This window comes from Carlito syrichta, unplaced genomic scaffold (genome assembly GCF_000164805.1).
Source record: "Carlito syrichta isolate Samal-C Ts95f unplaced genomic scaffold, Tarsius_syrichta-2.0.1 Scaffold305193, whole genome shotgun sequence".
Taxonomy (NCBI): domain Eukaryota; kingdom Metazoa; phylum Chordata; class Mammalia; order Primates; family Tarsiidae; genus Carlito; species Carlito syrichta.
In genome coordinates this window covers 247346-266185 of record NW_007249289.1, presented here as the reverse complement: position 1 = coordinate 266185, position 18840 = coordinate 247346, and the positions used below count along the sequence as shown (strand labels likewise).

Below are 18840 nucleotides of genomic sequence, written 5' to 3'. Positions count from 1 at the left end.
GCACTCCAGTCTGGGTGACAGAGTGAAACTCCAACTCAAAAAAAAAAAAAGAAAATACTTAGGACAAGGCTGATGGGTTTGTCATCCGCCACATATTCTCAGGGTGCCTCCTCGGTTCACACGGCTGAGTTCTCTCACACATACCTGTGTGTACCATATGACCGATAGAAGACGAGAAAATCGGGTCTGTATTTCAAACATGAAACAGGCCATCAATGGGAAGCTTTTGCTAGATGGATTCTTAAGAATTGCAGCTCAAGTTTGTGAAAACTGTCATACAACACATGTTATATGTGGGAAAAAATATTCAATAGTTGAACTGACTTTTTTAAAGAAGTAAGATGCAGAGAAAGTAGTTTCAGGAAAATTAACAGTGGCAAGTCTTTAACAAAAGCTTTGTTTTGTTTTTAGTAAATATGCATCTCGCTCTCCAGGGTTTTGAAGTGACAGTGGGAAAACATTTTTGCAGTTCATTATTATCTCTTCAGAGAACTTTTGTTTCTTCTTTATGACCCATCTCATTTTCTACTTTTATTAAAGTTGCGTGAATCTGTGTCATCTCCTCATAAGACTGTAAGCTCCTTGTGGACAGGAATCATGTCTTTTTCTTCTTTTTGTGTGTCCCCCAGAACTTCAATTATTAATATAGCACATGGTGGACACACATAAGAGTGTGTGTATTGAGGAGAATAAATTTTATAAAAATAAAATACATTTCTTTGTTTTTTAGGCAAAGCATTGGAATATTGAAAACTGTCTTTCTCTTCCTGAAAGAGATACTAATTTAATGGAAAGTGAGACTCAAGAGAAAATTTCTTTATCTTCTAAGGAGAAATCGGGTTTAGACCCAACAGAACGTTCTTTACTTAAGAAAAGCAAAGACAACTCAACATACGGGTAAGTAATTTTAAGCATTACCCGGATGTCAGCTGGACTCTAGAAAAAACATAGACAAGATTGACCCAAACTTCCTCCATGCTGTGTAGAATGTCCAGGGACTACCTCTAAAATTTGTGGGGTTGGCAGATGTATGTGGGCAGAGGCGTATATTTTCAAGGCCATGTCTGGTTCTTATTTCTTGCCTCCATTGCCTTCTTGATTCTATTCAGTGCCATCCTGTCTTTCATTTCTCCTCCATAATCAACCTAATTGTAGAAATGAGTCCCTTTCCCTAAAAACAACGTGTGTCTGTCTGTCTATCTATCTATCTATCTACCTATCTATTACCCTTGTATGTATGCATCTATCTTATCAATCTATAATCTGTCATCTATCATCTATCTATATCTATTATCGATGTATTATCATTTATATATCTATTTGTAAATGATCTTCCTATCTATCATCTAATTTTTATATATCGATCTATATCTTATCTCTTTATCATTTATCTAATCTATTTATCTTTATATATCTATTTTATCTTATCTATATCTATCTAACCATCATCTACCTATCTATCTCAGAATGTATGTCAGATTTTACTCCTGGTTTTGGTAAAATTTACGGGTTTATGTGACAACAGTTCAAAGAGCTTCACTTTGAATGTTAGACATCACTCTCCTCAAGGCTTCTAGATTTTCTGTGTAGCTCAGACTTTTCTCCTCTTCACATCATTCTACTAGAGCTCCTGCTTACATCCCACTTACTCTCTAACACCAGGCAGTTTTGTCCTTTCTTTTGCTCCTTATACTTTTACTATTCCATGCTTTCATAATTTAACCTTGCATACTAAATAACTATTTTATTTCGAAAGGATGATCTTGGCTATTGTATTTTCCTTCATACAACTGGGAATTTTTTTGCCATGCATATTACATATATCCACAGTAAAGGAAGCATACATTACTTATTTTAGGTTTGTAGCACAAATGCACAGAAAGTACACAGATTCCCTATACAACTCCTACCCCAACCCCCACACAGTGTCTTGAATGAGTACAGTACATTTGATACAACCGATGAACCAATACTGACACTGTTAACTGAAGTCCATAGTTTAAAGTTCACTTTTTGTGTCATAAAGTTCTACGGGTTTGGAAAAAAATAGAATGTCATGGATCTGCCATTACAGGATCATTACCGAATAGTCTCCCTGCTCTGAAAATGGCCTGTGTTCTACGGAGTCACCCCTTTTACTTTCCTCTAAATCCAGCATCCACTCATCTTTTTACTCTCTTTAGGATTTTGCTTATAAGGATGTCACATAGTTAGAATCGTACACTGCACAGCCTATTAGGGTACGGATGGACCGGGTGAGGGTGGAGAGGCGCAGGGAGGCGCACAGCACCGCGGGGGCTGGCAAGTCAGAGGTGCGTGCTGGGAACCCAGAGATCCGAGTAAATTGCAAAGAGTTGTAACACACAGAGGTGAGAGAAGAAAAGATTTATTTAAGAAAGGTTCATCCCCCACAGACAGGGAGTGGGCCTACACTCTAGGTGAGTGTGACCTTGTAGCCCCCCAGAGTCCTGGCTTAAATCCTTCTCTTGGAGATGTTGCACGTGACTGCCATGACTGCTGTGACTTCCTTATCGACCACCTGTGGATGTTTTGGAGAACCTGTGACACAGAGAGCCATTAATGTCCGCCCACATTATTATAGCCCCTAGAGAAGGGCGTGACAAGGATTCTGATTCTCCTGCACCTTCCCAAATGACATTCCTTAGAGCTAGTGAAGGGTGCCCTTCCCCTTATCTCCTAGGCATTCCCAGTGGGTAGCTTCGGAGAATCCTTGGCTTCCCTGTAGATGGGGCCCAATTTACTGGAAGATCGAATCCCCACCTGCTCTCCCTTTGAGCGGTTATAACTTTTGTAATTACAAGTTTCATGACTTTTACAATCCTTGTCCAATGCATGATGTCTTATTTTGTAAATTCCCTTTACTCTAGGCAAGCTTGACTGACACTATGAGATACCTCAGATACCTGGAAGTCTGTTTCTGAAAAGACAAAGTCGGTCAAGTTAATTATACCTGAAGTGTGCATTTCTCCAAAACCATAGCTTCTACTTTCTCATCATTGTGTCACGGTTTAAGAACACGATGAAAAATGGCTTCCCACTCTCGCTCTGTCCTTTCACAGCCTTTACAGATTGGCTCCTTTCACTTGCTGATGTACATGTAAGTCTCCTCCATGTCTTTCTATGCATTGATAGTTCACTTCATTTTATCGCTTGATAATGTTCCGTTGTATGGATGTACATTTGTTGATCCATCCCTCACTGAAGGCTATATCTTGACTGCTATCCATTTTGACTATCTTGCATAATACAATTATGAATTGTCAGCTGATTCCACGTGTATGAATCTATTGCTGATCTCTCTATTCCATTCATCTCCTTGTATACTCTTTCACCAGTGCCATGCTGTTTTGATTATTGTAGCATTATAGTAGTAATCCTGATTACTGATTGATTGTATCATATGATTTTTTCTTCTTTAGCCTGTTCATGTAATGAATCATATTAATTGATTTTCATACCTGGGATAAATCCCACTTGCTCATGGTGCATTCTTGACATACATTGTTGAATTTGCTTTGCTTATGGTTTGTTGCAGATGTTTTGCATCTGTGTCTAAGAGGGATATTGGTCTGCAGTTTTCCTTTCTTAAAATATCTTTGGTTTAGCCTCATGGAATGAGTTACAAAATATTCTTCTGCTTCTCATTTCTGAAACAGATTGTAGAGAATTGGTATCATTTGTTCCTTAATGTTTTGGTAGAATTCATCAGTAAAACTATCTGCATCTGTGCTTCTTGTTTTGGATGGTTATTAATTACTAATTCAGTAAAAACGATTAAATGTTTATAAAAAGAAGTTGCCTCCTGATATGCATACACAATCACAAAGCAGAATTTGTGTGGAGAAAGGTATCTGAACCTCCTACTTCAAGAATAACAGTGTTGTAGTGCTTTTGATTTACCATCTATTCCAAGTAAGGAAAGAAATAAGGTTAACTCAAAATTGACAAGAAAATAGTTCCATAAAGCTCCCGCCATGATGCCGTTGAATGCGCTGTGACCTTCTTTACTGAGCAAGTGAAACACCAGCGAGAACTGTCTCTTCTTCCCTTTAGCTCACTGGTCAGTTTCCCATCCATCAAGGATGTAAGGAAAATGGAGAAGAAGAAGGAGGAGCCTGGTGTTGCTGCTTTCCGATCCTGTGCAAAGATTGCTTTTTTCGCTGGTGGTAGGGTTGAAGGTCCTTTGATGAACCCACTTGAGACATCAGCATTGCATTTCCAAATGAATACCCTTTGGCTGGCCTCCTGTGGCTCTGTCCCGCCAGCTCCCCACCTTGCACAACTCTTGGTTTAATTTCTGGTTGGCCCACGGAAACTCACATGTTTTTGCAGTGCCAGCCAGCTGGTCTCCTGTTGCCCCTTGCTCCCTCCCAGCTGGGAAGCTCCAGCCACAGTGCTTTGCCTGTACACTTTTTCAGGTGTTTGCGAGACACTTCCTCTAATGTTTACCCTCTGGGGCAAACATTAACCTTTTTGGTCTATGTGAATGGAGGCTAGACATGAGGGGGAGGGAAGCTTTCTTCCTCACTGCACACCCAAAACTCTGATGCAATCTTTTTGGTGTCTGCATCCTTCTTTTGTAGCTTAGAGTGGTGGTTGATTGGGGAGAGGGGGTCTCCTGGATCAATCTGGTGCTACCTTCTTGGCTAAGTGGCCCCACACACAAGGAGTCCATCACCTCACTGTAGAACTATACAATATAGACATACTTTCTTCTTCTTTTTCCTCTCAATCAGTTAATTATTTTGTTTTCAGACTTTTTGGACCTCTGCTGACAGGGAGATCGAAAGAAAAAAAACCCTGCTAACATCCTGTTGTGGTAAAATGCTTTGGTATTTCTTCTTCCATTTCCCTGAGTTATGGCTTTCAGAAAATGTCAAGTGGCATTTTACTTTCAGGCAGAAGGATCTTTTCTATTTAGACATATAACATGACCAATCCTGTTCAGTCAGAGAATGCTGGGAATTAGAAGTCTCTTGGTAGGATGAAATGTCCCATCCACCATCCCACTCAACTTTACAGAGGAGGCAATAAAGACGTCTCCAGGTAACACAGATAGATAATTGTTTCTCTTTCCAAACCACCCCTAGGAGAGTGAAGGAGGTATTACAGATTCCTGTTTAAAGCCATTTTCTCCAGTATACTAATTTCCAATTCCTTGTGACAAACTCAGTTATCCTTAAAAATTTTTCTTAATCATGGTTTCCTTAGATTCAAACACTGGCAATGCCAACTGTTCTTTCCTGATTTCATTCTCGTTTTATTTCACTTTCTATGGTTCCTGGACACTTTGTATTATGACGATTAATGCCGAAGGATAGGTTCTTAAATTTACAGATTCCTCTCAAATTGAAGCTCTGTTCTCTACCAGATCACATAGAACAGCAAGGCAATCTTCTCGTGGTGGCTGTGAGTTTCTTCGGGCATTGGTAGATTTCCAGGGTGAGAAGAAGAGCTACCTCTATTGTCCAGCATTCTTAAAAAGATAAAATATGTCCAAAAAAACTTGTTTAATTCTGTTTCAACCTAACTCAGATGACAGGATTGTAGTAATGAGATAGTACAAAATAATGTCATTTAGGAATGAAACTGATTGAAAGAAAATGGTTATAAAATTGTATCCTCAGAATTGACTTGCTCGGTATAGCCTTCACTTCTCCAAGAATGTGACCAGGAATCCTTTGCAGAAAGCGCAAGCACAATAAGCTAATCAGCTGTGGAATGTCCTTTGTGCCTCCCCTGCGATACAGGAGAGATTACAGATCATTTTCTTTTAAGAAATATTGTTCTGAAGAACGTGCCCCTTTACCTGATCAGGTTGGTAAAGTCAAGGAGAGAATCGTGCTACGCTTGTCCATTTGCAAAAATATGAGAGAAAAATTAATGTGTGAAAGAATTTAGAGAGACTAAAAAGGAAAAGGCTACTTGGTGCTTGTATGCCTGTTTAGATAGAAGAGGAACACAGTGAGAAGGATGGAGAAGGGAAAGAAAAAGGAAGAAACAGGAACCATGAAGGGAAAATATAAGATTTAAAGCCATATTCTCATTGTAACACCTAAGATTCTCTTTCCAGGACAAAAATTTTGGGCACATATTATCTTCTGGCTTATGTATAAATACCTGGTTTTTATAGTGCTGAAAGCATTTTATAGTACTGTTTGTGAGAAGTAGGTAAGTGGTAAGGAGTTATCTTCCATTTTAGTTCTGGGGAGATGAAAATAGACTTTCAGAGGCTAATAGGAAGTCCTAATGCTAAATAACAACTAATACCGAGAAATAGATTTTTCTCTTCCTTAGATTCTGCAAAAATCATAATAGCTTTAGAAATTTTTTTTTAGAAAGTGATAGAGCAAAAAGCCATAGTGCACATGTATTTTTCTTAACTTATGGCAATATTTGGTTTCTGGACTCACACAAAATTATCTACTCTAGAAAAAAATTATACATAAAATGAATGATTTAGACAATACACCCTCAGAATGTTTTCTTATTACAAAACGGATATGTGGTTATCATGGGAAATTTTGAAAGCACAAATAAGCAAAAAGAAAAAGATGACAAGAAATCACCTGCAGCAAAACCGCCACTCTCATTGAGGCATCTGACTCTTCAGACCTTATTTGGGGCATATTTACAAAAGATAAACAGATGTTCATTTTATAAAATGGGGGCTCAGCGCACACAGTCCCTGCTCTGGGTTATCACTCAGAAAACCCACAGTGGGCGCGTCTGCGTATTAACATGAGTGTCCCTGGACATCAACATTTGTAACACCTCCCTGGGAATGTATCATGTAGCTTTAGAATCATTTTCTTCCCCTCCCATATGTAGACCATTTACACATTTTAGCTAAGAAAACATTACTTTGAATACCTTCGTGTGCACGTGTTAGAACAACCAGTGAGTTCATTAGAATAAATTATTTGAGGTGGAATTGGAGTTGATTGGCTTGGAGGCCTCGGGATCATCTTGCTGGAGGTCCTCCTGCTGTCTGGAGATGTGCACTTCCCCCACAAAGGGAAAGGGCTGCTTTCCTGCCTCTGAACAGAGAAGGGATGTTACCGTGGCCTTAAAACCATGGCCATGGTATCGTAAGTTGGAGTTTTGGGTTGTTTGTGAAAGTGAACATTTTCCACATTTGTTCAACTTTAATAATTCAATATGATAAAGTTGAAAGTGCTATTAGAAGTCCACTAGACTGAGTCCTATGATATCTTTAAGAGAAGCACAGCTTAGCCTCTCTTGAATAATTCCTTCATCATCTACAGAGGGCCTTCTCTATTATTGAATGACTCTTTGTTGAAGAATGTCTCTCCTGTCAAGTCAAATCTGTAGAACTCTCACTCATTGATTCTTATTCTAGGGGGACAAAAAGTGAGTCTACTCCCCCTTTTATGATATAACACATTTCCCTTTGGCTATCGTTTTTTAAAAAATGCCTCTGGGGGAGGAATTCATTATTAGAAGCCAGGGAAAAGAATGAGATGAGAAATAAAACAGGAATTTCCACAAATTTCCCAGTAAGTTTATGTAAGGCAAAAGACATGCATCACATTAATGTTTCTTAATCAAGTGAAATAATTATGGTGTTTTGAATTCCATATTACTGTTAGGAGGGAACTGATATTTAATATTATTTGTATGATGCTAATGACCTAATTATTCTGCCAGTAGATTTCACGTGAGAAATTAAATTAGTAAATGGATGAACAGCTGTAAGAAAAAAATAAACAAAACATTAAAACCTCATTGGAAATTAGGTTTAATACAAAATAAAACACTTGGAGGGCTGACAGGCCACTTTTGCCAACAATCTGTGGCAATAGCTATTCTCTGCCCGTGTATGGCAAATGAAAGCAAATGACAGTCCATTTCATTTTTGAAACTTAAGCCTCAAAAACACTAGAGCAGCAAATGACTATCCGGGGGGACATGCCGTATCTTAATTTTTGTCTGATCATTCTAAGAATATTAGAGCTGGCTGTAGGGGCATCTTGGAACTCCCTGCTTTGAGTGAAAACTGTTGTCTTACTCTTGTTTTCACGGTGAGAGTTGTCAACACTGGTTGAGCTCTTCCCATGTTTCAGGCACTGTTCTAAGGTCTTTATGTGTTTAACTTGTTTAATCCTCACTATAATCTTGAGAGATTCTATTATCATCCCCATTTCACAGCTTGGGAAACCAAGGCAGAGAGAAGTTCAAGGATGCACCCAAGGCCAACCAACCAGTGAGAGATGAACCAGGGACCCAGAGGCAGGCTGCTGGCTCCAGAGTCAGCGCTTGGCCACTAGCCTATGTTGTCTGTCCAACAAGTTTCCTGTGGAAATATTGAGAAGTTACTGATCGGCCATTGCCTTGCTATACTCCGGTGTGGCCATGTGCTCTTTGAGCTATGGCCGTTGCCATGCAGGAATTCCTGGCTTTGGTCCCCTCCCCCCACCTTGGGGAGGTGAATCTTCTCTCTCCCTTCCCTTTCTCTCCGTAGTCTACTTTTAAATAAACTATTTATTTTTTATTTTTATTTTTGAGTTGGAGTCACTCTGTCACCCAGGCTGGAGTGCAATGACCGCTCCTGGCCACTGCAGCCTCGACCTGCTGGGCTCTGGCGATTCTTCTGCCTCAGCCTTCCAGGGAGCTGGAACTACAGGTGTGCGCTACCACGCCTGGCTAATTTTTTGATTTATTGTAGAGATGAGGTCTTGCCAAGTTGCCCAGGCGGGGCTCGAACCCGTGGGCTCAGGCAATCCACTCACCTCGGCCTCCCAAAGCGTGGGATTACAGGCTGAACCACCGAGCCCGGCCACTAATTTTTTGATTTATTGTAGAGACGAGGTCTCACCAAATTGCCCAGGTTGGTCTCGAACCCATGGGCTCAGGCAATCCTCCCACCTCAGGCTCCCAAAGTGCTGGGATTATGGGTGTGAGCCACCGTGCCCAGCTATAAACTATATTTTTAAATCTTAAAAAAGAAAAAGTACTGGTCTCTGAATCAAGGCATCAACTACTTCAAGTCTCTACTACGTGCAAGCCGCATCGCTAAGTACTTTCTCTTCCTTTTGATGCCCAGGAGATTTGTCACCCTCTGGCCCTCCCACAGCCAGAGCCAAGAGGAGGGGCCCCGTGGGAGCCTTTCCTTCTCGTAGGACCCATAGGGCCAATGCCCAGCAAGTCGGTGCCCATAGCGGGTCCCCTTCCTGCCTCACCTCCTGTGGCATTTTTGCAAAAAGCTTTAAAACGCGACTGAAGCCTGTCATTACATTCTTCTGCTTTTCTATACTCGCCCATCCCTTCTCCTCCTGGGAGCCTTTACCTCTTGCTCATTCCCCATGCATTTTCCTGGTAACCTCTCCTGCAAGTGTCAGGTGTCTGCCCAAGGAAAGGAGGCGCCGGCTGCTGGTCTGAACGTCCAGTCGATTCCAGCTGTGCAGAGAGCTGCCAGTTGTCTTGAAGCTTTATCAACGCAGCCATGTTTCACAGGCAGCCATCTAAATCGCACAATTGGGTGTGACTTCCAGGAGATTCTCTTTCCCCTCTGCCCACTCTTCTCCCTCTGTGGATAAAATTCTTTAGCAGGGTTGGGCCAAGTCATGTTTTGGACAAAAGGTACTTGATTTAAATACCACTGGATGAGAGAGTCAGAAAACAAACAGGTGTTTTGGAGAAAAAGCAAGGTCTGTTGTTAACCAGGCAAAAGACAGACCTCCTTCCTTGTAGGCCTCCCTGGGTCTTTTGCCCATTAGTTTACACCAATCATTCTTTTCTAGAAAGAAAATATATTCTTAACCCAGTAACCACACGCCGCTCCACCCTTCCAGTATCCACCACCAACTTCTTATTTTTGCAGATCCCCGACTATCTTAAAATGCCTCTCGAAGGAGACACCATTCTTGCCTTCAAAGTCCAGATAGTGGCTCAATGCTTATTCGTTTTTGTAGGAGGCGGCATATTGTGAGAGAGGCCTTTCCAGTGTGATCTGGGGAAAAGCTATCTGCCTACCCTCAGTCATTTGGATGACAAAACTCTCCTAACAGAACAAAACTCTGTAATTCCAAGTGACTCAAGGAAATAGAGGTGACCTGCACTCCTCACCCCCTCTTGAATGTGCGCTTGGTAACTCACTTCCAGAGAGCAATAGATGGACAACAGGGAAAACGTCACCTCACAGTGACTGCTGTAAACTCTTATCACTGCAAAAGCGGCAAACACAACCTTGGCCAGGTGGTCCAGGCTGCATCAGCCGTGTGCGTCGAGCTGATGGCACATCCCCCGGCAGGACAGAAGAACAGCCCTTCATCTCTGTCTTCCTCATTCCCCATTACCCCAGTCCAACCAGGAGAAAAACATCAGGAAATCCCAAATGAAGCGGTATTCTTCAGAAAAACCTGGCAAGTATCCCTTAAAAGCGTCAAGGTCATCGCGAACAAGAAAAGTCTGAGGAAGTGTCACAGGCCCAAGGGGGCTAACTATATTTGTCGGACAACTAAACGTAATCTTGACCTTACAGAAAAATAGTATTTGGAAAAAGCTAGCAGAGTTCTAGCAAAATATGGAGTTCAGTCAACAGCCATGTGCTGATAGTGATTTTCTCGTCAGGTCAAATGGTCAGGTAGGATGCTTAAAACAAGGAAACTGGTAGACTGGAGGGTAGACAGAACTCTATATTACCTTCTGCATGCCAAAGACTTCTCAGGCGAAAGGTCTATTTACATGTAAAAACGCAATCAATAAATTTTTAGCTGAAGCTATTATAAATGGCACCTGTTAGCAATCTTAAGAGAGACACATAGACTTTCGACATGTATTGATACTTTAAACGCTTCTGAGTTTGGGAGATACAGTCAGGACAGAGTGGAGGAAAAGGCAGGCGGGAATGAACCTTTATGGACTGCTGGGAGTCTCAGGCCTTGCTCAACTTCCATCCATCTAATCTCCTTTAAACCAGCAGCAAGAATCCCGTTCTACAGAGGGGGAGGTCGAGGTTGAGGGTGTAGAAAACAACTTGGGGCCCTGCAGCTCCTAAATGGGGAGCAGAACTGGAGAGAGAAGTTAGGGGATGAAAGGTGGTGCCCACGAAAGACTACCAGATGCAGGGAAGGAAGGCAGAGAGAAGAGGGGACCAAGATCCCAGGGTGCCCCACAGTTTTGAGCAGGTGGGTGTGTCTTTTGGGCTTGGTGCTCCCAAGATACTAACAACAATTTTTGGCAACACAACTTGTAGCTGTTAAGGCTGGAGTCTATGCCAGTGAGTGTGGACTCTATTTGAGATTATTTTCTATTTTATGACGGGATTATATGCAGCTATGTAACGATTTCACTTCCTGTGTCTTACTGATAAAAACCTTTTCTGTGGATTCGAGCTAATCCAAAGTTTTCTTATAGATTCATATGAGAAACCTTAAAAATGCTGCACTTTTGTGTTTTGGATGTCATAAGTAAAGACCCATGCCTGATCCTGGTGGAGGAGGGCTTGAAGCTCACCTCTCACCAGCTGTCTAATTTATTCACAGGGCAAGGACAGGGTGTGTGTTTCTGTGAAATTTTCTTCTTCATCGATTTTGCTCTACCTTGTTGCTATGGGGACAGGGTCTTCGCTTAATTAGACTCTTGGCCTCCCTGGCTCTCCCCCTTTTATATCATTACCTGGCCGGCAGGCGTTTTATTCAAAGATAAGGTTTGATTAGTGTAAACAAATGTACACAGGAATAAAAGTGGGGTTTTTTTTTTGTTTGTTGTTGTTTGTTTTTGTCAAAGACATGTACTTACAGCCAGAGTCTGTCTATCCTTGTGTTAATATTTTATTGCATCATGAATTATTTTCTTTCAGTGTCAGACCATCAGAAGAAATAAATATAAGTATGAAATATAAGGAAAGAAATCCCTCTGAGAAAAAACACAAAAACTTTACTATGGAGAAGTTGTAAGGAAATCATCCAGTAAGTAATCCCTGTTGACATAGTTTTTATAATGTTATTATTTTATAGATGGGTGTGAATAATGATGTGGCAGAAAGGGGGTTGGTAGCAGTTAAAGGTATTTCCTTTTGAAAGGCAAGCTGCAAGCTTTAAAGACCCACCAGGTGCCAGGCAGGTTTTATTTAAGAAAGGCCAAATGGCCATGCAAAAGAGTAACTAATTCACAGACTTATCCAAAAAACCCCTCTTCTGAAGGTAATGGTTTAAAACCCTGCAGTTCCTGAAAACCATTTGTTCTTTGAAAAATCTTATTTTAGCTGGGCTGGGTGGCTCAGCCTGTAATCCTGTGCTTTGGGAGACTGAGGGGAGTGGATTGCCTGAGCCCGCGGGTTCGAGACCTGCTTGGGCAACTTGGAGAGACCTCATCTCTACAATAAATCAAAAAAATTTGCTGGGTGTGGTAGCGCGCACCTGTAGTTCCAGCTCCTTGGAAGGCTGAGGCGGAAGGATCACCAGAGCCCTGCAGGTCGAGGCTGTAGTGGCCAGGAGCAGCCACTGCACTCCAGTCTGGGTTACAGAGTGAGATTCCAACTCAAAAAAAAAATAAAAATAAATAAAAATCTGATTTTGCTGAGTACAACCTTGTAAGATTCCAAAGGAAATGTGTAATCACTCAACACGACCCCCCTCCCTTACCTAAACAAGGGTATAAGACCCCACTTCTCCCATTCTGGGGGGCTTGATTTGGACGCATTAGCCCTCGAACCTGCCAGTGTAATAAAGTTGCCACTTCTGTAATAGCCTCGGTTTCACGGTCTCTCTATTTTTCCCGCTACAATAAGACAAATAGGGGCTCTGTGTGCCAGGAATGTTCCTGTTCCTCAATAAACACGAATGTGAGGTCCTGTGAACCCCATTTAGAAAGGAGGAAAGTGAGGCTCAGAGACATTAAGTGACTTGTCCAAGGCTGCACAGCATACTCACAACAAAGGTGTGAAGAAAGCAGTTGTGAAGTGCCCGGGATAGTCCCTAAAACAGAGAGGGTGATGTGGCAGGAGAGGGGTTGGTAGCAGTTAAAGGTATTTCCTTTTAAAAGTCAAGTGGCAAACTCTAAAGACCCGCCAGGCACCAGGCCAGTTTTGTTTGAAAAGGCCAAATGGCCAGAGACTGATGGTTCTCATAGAAATGCAAAAGAGTAACTAATTCAGACTTATCCAAAACCTCTCTTCTGAAGTTGATGGTTTACAACCCTGCAGTTCCTGGAAACCATTTGTTCTTTGAAAGATCTGATTTTTCTGAACACCACCTTGTAAATTCCAAAGGAGATGTGTAATCGCTCAACACGACCCCCCTCCCTTACCTAAACGAAGGTATAAGACCCCACTTCTCCCCTTCTGGGGGGCTCGACCTGGAAGCATTAGCCCCTCGAGCCCGCCGAGCCAGCCAGCGTAATAAAGTGCCACTTCCTATAATAGTCTCAGTGTCACGATCTTTCTGTCTTCCCACTACAAGGGCACCAGAATGTTAATTCATTCCCCCAAGCCTTCAAGAAACGAAGAGAAATAAAAACCATTTTTGCTCTCAGAAATCCCACAGCCACACAGAAGGATGTTTTAGTCTAGTTGTTGACCAACCAGAAGAAAATTCTGAAAAAAGGAGCTGAAACAAAGGAATCACTATCAAACTAAAGTACATTACCTAGACACACAGGTGAGAATCATTCCTGAAGCTTCATCCCATAATGAAAATATCTCACTTGCTACAGACTTCTTTTCAACCTAAGTCCGAAGGAATGTTGCATTTTCATAGAGCAGATATGTTGATTTTAAAATTTCTGGGGAAACTTTATGGCCAAAAGATGCATAATTATTTATCAACGAATCTACTCCATGAAGTTTTTGTCAGGATGACGCGAGACATTATTTGTAAATTACTTTGATGAGTCAGAGCCTGGCACATTATAGAACCCAACCCAAGTTTATTATTCATTCTATTGTTATTCTTGTTGTTAGACCTTGGAGCACAACCTTTGGAGTTAAATACAGTTGAACTGAAGTCCATGGTTTTGCCATCCACGGGGTGTCAATGCAAACAAGTCACAAAAATGTCCTGAGCTTCCATTTCCTCAATTGTCTTATGGGCAGAATGATGCCTTACACATTGTGAAGATCTCTTCTCCTTTTTTTTTTGAATTGGAGTCTTACTCTGTTGCTTAGGCTGGAGTGCAGTGGCGCACTCACGGCTACCATGCTCTGGAGCTCCTGGGCTCAGACGATCCTTCTGCCTGAGCCTTCCAAGTAGCTGGAACTACAGGCATGTGCCACCACTCCTGGCTAACTTTTTGGTTCGTTGTAGAGATGAGGTCTCACCAAGGTGCCCTGGCTGGTCTCAAATCCCTAGGTTCAGGCAATCCTCTCACCACTGCCTCCCAACGTGCTGGGATGACAGGCATGAGCCACCGCGCCTGACCTTTCTTTTCTCAGTGGTTCTCAAAGAGTGGTCCCTGGTCTAGCACATTGGCATCCACTGGAACTCACTGGGCATGTTCGTTCTGGGGCCCTCCTCCAAGCCGCCTCCTGTTAAATCAGAAGCTGGGGTGGTCCGTGGCAGTCTTTTCATAAGCCCTCCATGTGACGCGGATACCTACGAAGGTTGAGAACTGCTAACCCAGTGCATAGCTTGTTCCATAGCTGGTGCTGACCACGGGTGGGTTTCCTTTTTCCCAGGTACTGAGTCATCAGAATGACAAAGCCCCGTTCCCACTTCCATAAAACTCACAACCAACCCAACATAAAACCATATCCTGTGTTAAGCTTTTGTAGGTTTCCCTTCCGTTGTCCAATTATCCCATGAAGCAAAGAGAAAACTTTTTCACTTTGTCCAAGGCTTTGCTTTTGAGAGCATGATTAAAATAGATTTTCATCATCTCGCTGTGTATATAGTAAATACAATAACACTGCTCTGGTTTACTTTAAAACGGAATAAAGGCCTGTGAAGTCAGAATTTTAGAGGTTTTGTTAAACTGAACACTGAAAACCACAGATTCTATTTCACAAAGGATACAATTTTCTTGTAGATAAAAGAGGGACTGGAGCTTTTCCAAAACTATAGAATATTCATTTTCAAGGGAAAATAGCAGAAAAATACAAAATACAAAATAAATGAACGGGACGCCTTGAGTTCCTTCTGATCCCTTTGAATGAAAAGGCCCTTGGATTTGTTTTGAGCAGCTGTGTTTGTGGGGTTTGCTGATCACTGCAGCTGTGCACGCTGAGGAACAGGAAGGTCGCATTTAAAACAGTTAACTTGGGAATGTGTGGGCGCCTTCAGAGGAATTCATGAAATTGTAATTTTTTCCCCTCCCCTAAAACCTGCTGTTGTGAAGCCACCTTCGGGTCCTTACGCCTCGGAGACCTGGAGGAGCTACCCAGAGTGAACAAACCTGTGTTCCTTCTAGACCCTGAGAAATACTTCAGCAAAGACTCAGGGCAGGAGCATTGCCGAATCCCAGAGCTCCCAGCACTTTCTAAAAGTGAGTCCTCGGCCTTCTACACTTCCATTGCCTCTCTCCATGAAACCAACTGATTAGCACAATAGAGTAGGAAACAGGAAAGCCACACATGCTTGCCGGTGAACACTTTCAGCTCAGCTGCTGATCTGTGCTCTGAGGACAGCCTGCAGGCTGGGGTACACGGGAGGGATGCTTTAGTTTTCTCACTTGGGTGTCATGAACATGTGTCATGAACCTCTCCCCCAAAATAACCCTAATTTTCAGAACTGACGCCGGAGAAAGAGCCATGCACACCTGCCTTACACTAGAATCTGGCAATGTGGTTTTGTTCTTTTTGCGTGACAGACTATAAATAGAGACCACTTAAGGCACATTATCTTCAAGGCTGCAGCTGCAGTGCTGGGCTGATCTGATGAGAGGACAGGAAAGCTTCACTTGGAAGATGTGTGCAAACAATCCCTAGAGTTAGAAGCAAGATATGCACAAGAAGTTTCCATTTTCCAGACTGTTAGAGCCTTCTGAGTTTCTAAAAATTTAAAAAATAATTTCTGTACAAAAAATTCTTCCAGCAAATGTGGGATCTTCTGGGAGCCCAGGCAGCACAACCTGTTTCTTTGAGAAACACTTAGGGGCATACGGACACCACAGGGTAACTCGTTTGAAATAATTAGTGAAAAGTGCAAGGCCGCACTTATAACAGTCAGAAAAATTAGAACCAATCTCAAGCTGTTCGGGATCTGTGGTTTCTAAACTTTTCAAGTCCTCTAAGCTGGGGTTTAACATCATCTAATCAGTTCCCAATTTCAGACAACTCGAATCTCTATCATATAGATTCTAGTTCTCAATGGAATTTTAAAAAAATCCTTCTTGTCCATATTCTCTCTCTTTTTAAAAAAACATGTTTACTCTTATACATGGAATGAAAAATAGAAAAGTTGTGTGGATTTTAGGTAGTAAGGGTTAGTATTGTATGAAAACGTAATTTTAATTCTACATATGTATATGTTTCTGTGGACACTGTAATCTAAAATATTTGTTATATAATTGTGACTACAAAAGTGTTTGCAAGCTACTAATTTAAAAAAATGTTTAAATAATAATTTTAAAGTTCTAGTCTGCTAACATCAATATCTGGATGATTCTTGGGTCTGCTTCTAATGTCTGTTTTTCCCGCTTAGTTACTGCTCACATTTTTCTGTTTCTTTGCAAGTCCTGTAATTTGTTTATTATATGACACAAAGTATAAAAGACCTATAGGCACTGAAATTAACGTCATTTCCTCCCAGAGATGATTCACTGTTTCCTTAGGTCAGCAGAGAGAGTGAGCAGCAGGTCACCTCCATCCAAGTAGGGATTGAGCTGGGTCAGCCCTGAGGGACTCCCTAGTTAGGCATAGTCCACTTCTGATTTCAAATGTCTGTTTTAGTTCTCTTCTTTTGGTGGGATATGATCTCATAAGCACCGAAGGACTGCAGGAAACATGTGTCTGCATCACAGTCCAATCCACAGTTTCTGCCACCACCCTAGGACTCAGAGATTGTCCTGTGGGAAATACCGGCTAAAGCTATGAACTTTTTTAATATTCCTATTCATCGCCCCAACCCACACCAGCCATCCAAACTCCTCCCAATTTATTTTCCCATAATAGAGTCTCTCCGGGTATTTCTAGCAATGCCCACACATAAGAAATCCCCGGAGGGAAGGAAGTGTTTGGCAACTTCAGCTCATCTAGAGAGGGCTCTACCATCTCTGGAATTTAGTGATTTTGGTCATCTTTGCTTCCACAACCTTCTGATGGCTTTAAAAATATTGTTTGCGATTTACTTGTATTTTTTTCCCTGTCTGGTACAGTGAGAACGTACAACTTGCCACTACCTACTAAATCCTATCCAGAAGCGAAATCCCTGCTGAAATGTCTAAAACAAGAAGGTGACGTGACCAGATTTGGATTTCAGAGAGATTTTTGGGTGTGTAACATGGGACTAGACTGAAGCAGCAGGTTGTCGTCGGGGCCTGTGTGCCTTTGAAGCATCACGGTGTCTTCTGCGAATGGTTTTATATCTGGGTGAATTACTCACCGAAGTCTCAGGTTTTTCATCTGTAAAATGGGGATAATGGGACTTGCCTTTTGGCATTGTGTGGGTTAATTACAGCACAATGACCGGCACACACTAACCCTTCACTAATGGTGTCTGTTATTGTTTGAAGAGGAGGAGACCCTAGAAAGAAAGGAGCTAATTTGAGAAATGCCAAGGAGGTTGAACTTGGAGTGTCTGACCGGGTGAGAGATGACAAAATGTAAGGCTGTTGGGCTTTTGGCTCAGATAACGATGCCAACGAAAAAGAACTATCCTCGAGAGAGGAAATGCGGAAGGAGAAGGTGGTCTGGAGTTGGGAAATGAAGTCAGCTTTCAAGATGCTTTGAAATGGAGGGTCTCTACCCAGGAAAGCATACGTAAGCACACGTTCGTCTGAGAAACTGGCCAGGGGAGGAAGGAAAGAGAGTGAAGACGAGAGAAACTGCAGTCGAAAGGCGTGTTTTGGTCTAATTTTAAGTTCAATGTTCAAGTGTTGGTTTTAGACGTGATCATGGGTGTTATAGAAAAGTGGCCAGAGCTGGGCTCAGCGGCTCCGCCTGTAATCCCGCGCTTTGGGAGGCCGAGGAGAGTGGATGGCCTGAGCCCGGGGGTTCGAGACCCACCTGGGCAACTTGGCGAGACCTCATCTCTACCATAAATCAAAAATTAGTCGGGCGTGGTAGCGCGCGCCTGTAGTTCCAGCTACTGGAAAGGCTGAGCGGAAGGATCACCATCACCGGAGCCCAGCAGGTCGAGGTGCGGTGGCTGGGAGCGGCCACTGCCCTCCAGTCTGGGCGACAGAGTGAGACACCAACTCAAAAAAAAAAAAGAAAAAAAGGAAAGAGGCCAGGATGGAGTGCCCAGAACTCTGAAGAATACGGGAACAGGAAACGTGCAGAACAGTGGCCACTGGCCAGGCCAGGCCGTAGACAGACTGACCCAGTGGGCTGAGAGCCAGACTGGGCGGAGGGGGCTCATCCGCTCCCGCGTGGGGCAGCGCCCCAAGACGAGACGCTGTAGGGGGGACTCGCTGGAAATGCGCCCTGGGGTGGGGGCTGTGTCTGGGAGCCCACCGCAAAGCCACGGCCCGGTGTGGGGGCGGCCTTGGCTTGACCTTGGGAGACTGCGGCGAGCCGTGGGGGGTGCGGCCCGGCTCAGAGGGGCCCCGTGGCTCTGGGTTCGGGACGCCGCGCGGGGTCTGCAGGCGTCCGGAGCTGGAGGAGCCCAGAGCTCGTGGTGGCGGAGTGCTGCAAGGGATCCCAGGGCTGGGGACACCGCGCAGGAGCCCGGAGAGGCGCGCGGGCCAGGGGCGCGGGAG

The 18840-nt window shown here is 42.9% G+C and overlaps 1 protein-coding gene across 1 annotated transcript in view; it reads left to right on the top strand.

Annotated features, from left to right (window-relative positions):
- Positions 1 to 18840, top strand: part of WDR49 (WD repeat domain 49) — a 134153-nt gene that overhangs the window by 102954 nt on the left and 12359 nt on the right. The window contains 4 exon segments of the mRNA XM_008061292.1: positions 731 to 897; positions 11846 to 11907; positions 11910 to 11954; positions 15319 to 15465. Coding sequence (XP_008059483.1) covers positions 731 to 897; positions 11846 to 11907; positions 11910 to 11954; positions 15319 to 15465 — 421 coding nt within the window.